At 44.3% G+C, this 7,949-nt stretch overlaps 1 protein-coding gene across 1 annotated transcript in view; it reads left to right on the top strand.

The window, feature by feature from the left end:
- Positions 1 to 2,759: 2,759 nt before the first annotated feature.
- ST6GALNAC5 (ST6 N-acetylgalactosaminide alpha-2,6-sialyltransferase 5) overlaps positions 2,760 to 7,949 on the top strand; it is a 68,979-nt gene continuing 63,789 nt past the window's right edge. The window contains exons 1-2 of the mRNA XM_062497583.1: positions 2,760 to 2,825; positions 3,472 to 3,693. Coding sequence (XP_062353567.1) covers positions 2,760 to 2,825; positions 3,472 to 3,693 — 288 coding nt within the window. The remainder of the gene's footprint in view (positions 2,826 to 3,471; positions 3,694 to 7,949) is intronic.

The following is a 7,949-nucleotide window of genomic DNA, read 5'->3' as shown; positions in this document are numbered from 1 at the left end:
AATTATGCTATATAATCTCTATATGAACTTCATGAGAAATCAGCTATAGCTTGAAAGGGTTATTTTATATCTATCTAAGGAAATCTCTGAAAGACAAACTGTATTATAAAAACGTAGTTATTTCATACATCCAGACATCTCAGGGTTGCCATTTGAGTAGTTTTATTTAGGAATCAGTGAAAGAGCTCTGCTGCTCCAAGTCCATTGTCACTTTTGAGAGGTTTGTCCCTTTCTGCACCACTACTTCTTACCCAGATTTCTCACTCTGCATGGACTTTTATGGTGTCATTAGCATCTTAGGTCCTCCTGAAGCTGTCACAAGCAGGTTTTTATTCTATATGGCTATTTTGTCAGCCTGTAGCTACAAGAAAGGTGTAAATGAGAAGGATAAGTTTGAAGAGGAGACAACCCAGACCATTCCATGCAGATGAAAAGCTCTCCTCAGTCATACTTGGTTGAAAACCCCTACTACCACTCTGCCGTTTTTCCTCCTGGGCTAGGGAAAGCATAACATGAATGGTTTAACCTCCTGTCTTTACTCCCAGCTCTAAGGAGGAATAGAAATACATGGATCGTTCATTATCCCTTACATATAGAAAACAAATTGGTTGAAGCAGAAAGGCAAATGGATTTTAAGAAGTTTTCTGTATTGACTCATTTCCAAGTTGATTAAATGCTTTTAAGTGCAGCCTATGCTCTTCTCCTCGCAAATCTAGCTATTGGGTATACAGATTCATATTTACATGTATGCAGATTCCAACAGTGTTAAAAACCCCCAAACCTCCAGATAGCTAAAACTATTAGTTCATAGGAATTTAAAATTAAATTAAATAGCTGGGCTGCTTTCCAGATGATTTTTAAAGTTCCTGTGCTTACACAAAAACCTCCATAGGATTTACATTACACTACTGTATGTGTTTCAGTGAGCATTTGACTGCCAAGAATACAGTCTATGACCAAAATGGCAATCTAATTAAATATCTGACAAGCAGAAAGCTGGACATTATTCAAGTCAAGCATTAAATTAGAAAATTTAGTTTGCCTTCTTTATCAGTAGATTTTAAAATCAACCCATTCTACCAAAACCCATAAGTTTAATGAATTTGGTCAGACATACTGTGTAACAGATGTCTAACATACAGCCATGAGCCTAAATCATAAAAATGATGTTTCACTTTGGCACGGCAAAATATATATGAAAGACTCAGAAAGGTCAGTAACCAGCAACCTGCTTGCTGGTAGTTGAGAAACAGCACTGTAAAATGCATGAGCTGCCTTTTGTAGTCTCTTATAGGGAGCCTTGGAGAGACACAGATAATTTGCTTTCAGTGATTCATCAAGTTGGCCCTTTGTTTCACTAATTTGAGCGTCAAGTGCAACTGCAAAATAAAGAATTACCAAGACCTGATAAGACTCTTCTTACATTGCTCTGTTTGTCTGAACAAGTGGTTCTGTTGAAACCAACCCTACAAACTGCATAAACAGCAAGTGTGTGTGCAACTGGCATCTTCTGTAAAATGATAAAGTGTGTTTACTGCGTTATCTGCTGGTGAACCACACCTTCATGTTTCTTTTTCCTTTCTTAAAAGGCACTAATTACAGCGTGCTGTGCCTATGCTAAGAGATGGCATTTGTTTCACTGGTAGTCCTCCAATGAATTAACAAAGATTAAAAAATGGATTTCAAAGACAATTCCAGCCTTGAGAAAGGTGCTATTGTGACCATGGTTGAGTTACCCTGCTGATAGTTTTCCCCTTAAAGCAATCTTTAATACTATATAGCTGTAGGTTAGATGTGAAGCCATATATTAGAGTTACTATTTCAATGAGTAGTTTCAAGTAAAATAACTTCATGATTAAAGAAATAGGTTTTTTTTTTAATGCTGTTAGTCTAATAACTTCATAAGAGATCAACCCTAAAAATGGTTTGTTAAGAAGGGGCACATTTATAAATGTGTAATTCCCACAGCAAAAGATATGTTATCTGAGATCTGATAAAGTTATCAAAATTGAACTGTACACTAACAACGCAAAGAAAGAATAAAAAACTTTAGAAGGCTGTTTGAGAGCGGGAAAATATCCGCCTTCAGAAACCAGAGAGATGGCATGGGGAGTAAGTTTGTGAGATTTGATTTATAAGATGAAGAAAGCTTCTGTCAAAAGGGTTTGAAACCGGTTGTTATTGCTCCGGCAAGATCGTGTGAGGGGGTACTGCCAGCGCCGCTCAAGGAGTTGAAGGCGTCGGGTTTTTTACTAACGTGGATTTCAGGTATTGCCTGATCACTCCCAGCTCCACGAAACCCAGGCAGCGGTGGGAGAACGAGAAATTTTCCGCTAGGGGAAAAAATACAAATAATGTAACGTGAAGATCGTGGCCCGGTACCACAAGCAGGACAGAGGCCTGGGCAGCCGTAGGGAAGCAGGAAAGGAGCTCCTGCCCCTGCTCCGGCTCGCTCGGGGCCGGAGAGGCGCCGCCCGCCCGGAGCCCGCCCGGAGCCCGCCCCGATCCCGCCGCTGCCGCCCCCCGCGCCGCGGGCTCGCCAGCGGAGCAGCGCCCGAGCGGCGGGCAGAAGTTAACTTCCACCTGCCCTGAAGTCGCCGCTGCGCCGGCAGCAGGAGGCGGAGGCGGAGGCGGAGGCAGGCGGGGCAGCCGAGGACCCGGCTCTGGCAAGCTCCGAGGGTCCGGCCGAGTGTAATTCCCCCCTAATCCCCGCCACGGCGGCGCTTCCCTGGCCGAGCCATGTCTGCGGCTTCCCTGCCATGCCGAGCCTAGCGGGGAGCGGGAGGACTGGCGACCGGGAGGCGCACAAAATGAAGACCCTGATGGTAAGTGCATTGTTGGCCCGGCTCATCCCGGCTCCGGCGGCGGGGAGGAGAGCAGGGGAGCGGCGCGCGGCGGAGCTGCCCCGGGCACCCCTGCACACGCTCCAGCCTTCGCCGGGCTGCGTCCCCGCGGCTCCCCGGGATCGCGCGAAGGCGACCAAACCTTGGTGGCGGCGGCCAAGAACTTTCCGCATGCTTTGTTTTATTCGTGTTGTTCGTGGTTTGGGGGTTTTGTGTGTGCGTGCGTTTTAAGGAGCGTACAGAAAACCGATCTGCTTAAAGAACGAAGCTGGAGGTAGCTGGGCGCGGGGGGGTGTGTGGGGGGGGAAGCGCTACAGACCCCAAGACTGGTTAAAATGCACGAATAAGGTGCCCAAAGGGGGACGGGAATGAGAGGCGCGGGGTAGCCGGGCGCACGGAGGGGAAAAGAGGCGAGGCAGCAGGGCTGGGGGACAAGGAGGGAGGCGCGGGAGCGGGCTGGCGAGGGGGCAGGAGGAGGACGGAGGGGCTTCCCCGGTTCTCTCCTCGCACTTCTGCCGGGTGTGTGGTGGGTGAAACTTGCGGGCGCGCCGGCGGGGAAGCGGCGCGCCCCGCCGGGCTCCGTGGCGGGGGGAGCCCGCTGAGCCGGCTCTCTCTCTGCCCCCCGCAGCGCCACGGGCTGGCCGTCTGCCTGGCGCTCACCACCATGTGCACCAGCTTGTTGCTCATGTACGGCGGCATCGGCATCGGCGGGGGCCACCCGGAGCCGCGGCGGCGGCAGCAGCAGGTGGCGGCGGTGCCCAGCCGCCCGCCCGAGCGCGGCCAGCGCCGCCCGGCTCTGCCCGTCGGGGCCGGGCTCCTGGAGGGCTACATCAGCGTCCTGGAGCACAAGGTGAGCCGCCGGCCGCGGGACCCCGCGCTGCCCCGGCCTCCCTCGGGGGGCACCGACCCCGAGCCTGCCGAGTTCTCCCTCCTGCCCCCGGGAGATGCTCGGCTCCCCTCGGCGGGGTGGACGTGCCCTGCCTGCCTCGCTGTCGGGGTTGGCTTAAGCGGCCTCCGGCTGCCGTCGCGCCTGGCCCGAGGGCAGGAGTTACCGGGGTCAGGAGCCGGGCTCCAGCCCGCGGTTGGGAATTTGTGCGGCGCTGCGTCTCTTCTCCCTTGCACAGCAGAAGGGGAGGGAGGGTGAAGCGTTTTCTTTCTAATGTGTTATGCTCTAGGTACAGTACAAATACATGTTTATGATGGTATTTGTAAGGGTTAAAGAATGAGGTTTACTTACTGGAGGGCAAAGTCAATAGGTACGTGTTTATTCTTAGCTCATTTTGTCATAGGAAAGAAAAAAAGAAGTCTCCTGCAGAAATGACCTTTTCATCCCCCTTCTGGGAAGCAGAAGTTGTGACCCATACTTTCAATTCTATAAATTGGGGGCACTTCTTTAATGGTGAACAAAACTGTGTTCCTCCCCTTGACAGAAGAATTACAAGGCTGTATTGTCGGACTAATGCTTGTTTACCAGGGATAGGCAGAGTAAGCTTTGATAGCTCACAGAACAGATACAGTGACATAAAGTGAGCAAGGTGGCACATCCATGCCAAAGAGATGCTCAAGCTTCAGTAATTTTCTTAGAAGGCAGATTCCTCTGCTTTTTATTTGGTGTTTGGTTTGTTGCTTTCAGCTGGAAATTCCAAGGTTTTCCTCTTCCAAAACCCCAGATATTGTTTAGTACACACACATCTTGCAGTGAAAATTTGCTTAAAAAAATAAGCAAGAGAAATGTAGATTTGCAACTTTCTTGTTTTCACATCCAGACTGACAATCTTCTGAAAGATATGTTGTCAGACAAGCTACTGGGCTCAGTTTAGAGGTACTGTGTGAAGACTAGTGACTTTGATATACAGAGATTTTTATTGTTCCTTCTGGCATAACTTTCTATGCAAGAGTTATCTGTAGGGCTCTTAGCACAGAAAAATAGCACATGATGGTGCCTTGTAGGCTTTATCTGCTTTCTTACATGGTTCTTCTGGAAATTCTCAAATGTAATGTCTGTAGAAAAAGCAAGTTTGGCCATGGGCTTCCTACTGTCTTATGTGTACTCTTGTAATTCTTTTGTTCTTCTTGGAGATGACTGTAGTGATAGGTGTAGATATATGTGCACATGGTTTTTATATCCAGCAGTAATTGAAAAGACATCTGTGGGTACTTTGGCATGCATGTGTGAGTAGCCTTCTGATTCTGGTAACACCTCACACTGGTTTCTCCAGACTCACAAACACCCCTCATTAACAGATCATACTTAAAATCACTATTCTATTATTTTCCAGGGTAATTTTAATATTTCCCTGTGTTTTGGAGAAAGATGATCCTTTGGCTTTCTAATATATCGTAATATGTCCCAGGCCCCACAGATACTCCATTTCTGTCATTCCATTTCTGTCATTTCACACAGCTCATGCCACACTGTAATAATCTGCAGAAGGTTTAATAACTTTTCCACCTAACTTCTGTGGGTCAAATAGAATATTGTGCCATCCCTGCTGTGTTCCCAGCTTGCATTGTCTTATTTTAATGCACATGAGATCATGCAGAGAGCTGTGCCACTGTGGTATACAGAGCAGTGAGGACACTGCATTACCATAAAGAGACTGGGGAGAAAGGGGCTTTGTCTCTTAATAGTGTATTTATTTTTGTAATTTAATTTGGTAGTCCATGTACTTGTAACAGATTTACAATCCCAGAATACATAGGTTTCACACATAATAAAAAATGGAGAATGCAGAAAATCTCAGGAATTAGTGGTTTGGAAAAAAGAAGGATGCAGAATTGGTGATGGTGAAAATAGGGAAGGACATAGAAAGAACTGAGGAGACATGTTCAGAGAACATGTGGTTTGGGTGGGACATTGGAAACTGTAGAGAAGACAGCTTGAATAGCAAGTGCAATGAGGAAATTGGGGAAGTTTTAAGCAATGTGAAAAGACCTGCAAGAAGATAGCAAGGCAAAATTCTGTAGCTGTGGAAAAAGACATGATATTTGAAGAGATGGGGAGGTGTGGAAGGAGATGGAAGTATCTGTTTTTGGAGGACAACAGGCTTGCAATGAGTTCAGCAATGGTACATGTTATTTTGATAGCACAAAGATAGATGATGGTATGAAATGACAATGAATGGTAGATTTTTCACAGTATAGCTTTCTTAATTTCCCATAAAGAATCTTGGAATTATCTACCAGGTTGAATGACCTGAATCTGAATGACCATTATACAAAATTCATCCTTGGTATGTGTTCATGCATGAATGACAGGTAGCAGTAGACTGAATGTCTGGATCATTCTTGTGCTTGTTTCTGGATCCCATAATTTGCTTTAACAGGAAAATCTCATTTCATGTTCGTGGTGTTATACCCATTCTGGTGCATTTAATGAGAGTAAGTATGCACATATATGTAGAAGCTGTAGGACAGGTACTGAAGTTTTTAATCCATAATCCCAATGCGAGTATTGACACATGAGCTGTGTAAGTATGTGGTAGTAAAGATGTTTCTCTTCAGGGATAAAATTTAACAATTGTCCTCATTGTGAAATATCATGTATTACAAACGTCTGTCACTCCTAGCAATACAGCTCATTTAGTAATGCCAGATGATCATGTATGGAGACTATTTGCCAGAAAATCTGGGCACTTAGTACTAAGTAACAATGATTTTGAAATATAGCCTGCAATATCATAATTACCAATTATTTTTCTTCTTTTATTTTATATTCAGTAAGAATTGCAGTTCCTCATCCATACTGTCAAGATAAGCAGGCAGTCTCTGAGAACACAGTAAAATATGTCTTTTTTTTTTTTTTTACTGGGTTGAAGAGGGTTTTTGCAGGAGTTTCTAGTCTTTGCCTTTAACATTTCTGCAAGCCAATTTTTCCATGAGTCAAGCATCAGAGATCAGAACCCCTGTACTTAGCTTTAGTAGCCTTTCACAGTTTAGCAGTGTGTACATAATTTTTGTTGAGCTGAATTCTTGGAACAAAGAAAATCAGAAATGCTGTGGATTCAGAGATGCAGGTGGGTTCTTGTCATTTCACCTTTTGCATGTCCCAGAGTAACAGCAGTTGACAACCATTGTTGATGGATGTTTGAAGTGAATAAATAGTATGTCTTTTTGTTCTCAATAGCCAGATGTTGTATCCTAAAAAAAATCTCACATTTTGAACAGAAAATATGGTTTCCTAGTAGTTGTTGAGAGGTCAAGGACTGAAAGAAAGTGAAGTGGCAGCTTCTACTTCAAGGAGCTGTTGCTTCCGACAGAGGCACACCGAGTGTGCTAGCTACTGCATCTGCTCTGCAGTTAGAAAGGACAAGAGTCCTGCACTGTCAAAGTGACATCTTTCATGAATTCTTTGAGTGTTATCCTGAAATTAAAGAAGTTTCATCACTGGCATTGAGGGAACCAGAATTATGCTCCTCTGTGGGGAGGCATGGGGATAAGTCTTTCTGTTGATTAATCATAGTGCCAGCAAGAAATTACAATGCTAATATTTTTGAAGCAATTACTGCATACAAACAAGAGAAAGTTAATGAAAGTAGGAAACCTAGCACCAGAAATTTCAAGAAATAAATATTTAACCATTCTATTATGATTCTGAAATGAATGTGAGAGCATGTCTCTGGATAGTTAAAAGTTTTTTTTACCCCGTATTGACTCTACAGTTGCTGCTGCAAATAAAATATGAGTTTGTCACATATGTAATTGAATAGTCTTTCAAGCCATCAAGGATTTTGTTTCTTAGAAAATAAAAAAAGTTGAAATCAATCCTGCAGTCAAAATGTATGATTTATTAGAAACACTTTTAAATACCTTATGAGCAAATTGAGATCAACATGGTAATTTAAGTGATCACAGCGATTTCTTAATTTATGATAATGTAAATTATCATATGCAAAGAAATCTTGGTGATCCCTCTAAATTAATGCAGATCAGAAACTGGTGTAGTTAATGAGGTGTTTTGAGGAAGAGTCATTCTGCAAATGGTGCTGCTATAACTCCTCGATCACTGAGTTACAAAAAGTTGCTCTTGGGTGAAACTGTTTTTTTGAGGGATAGTAAACTTTGTGCACTTAAAATCAGGTGGGAATCTTGCCATGATTTTATTAT

Source organism: Cinclus cinclus, chromosome 8 (assembly GCF_963662255.1).
Source record: "Cinclus cinclus chromosome 8, bCinCin1.1, whole genome shotgun sequence".
Taxonomy (NCBI): Eukaryota; Metazoa; Chordata; class Aves; order Passeriformes; family Cinclidae; genus Cinclus; species Cinclus cinclus.
This window is presented reverse-complemented; position numbering and strand designations above follow the sequence as displayed.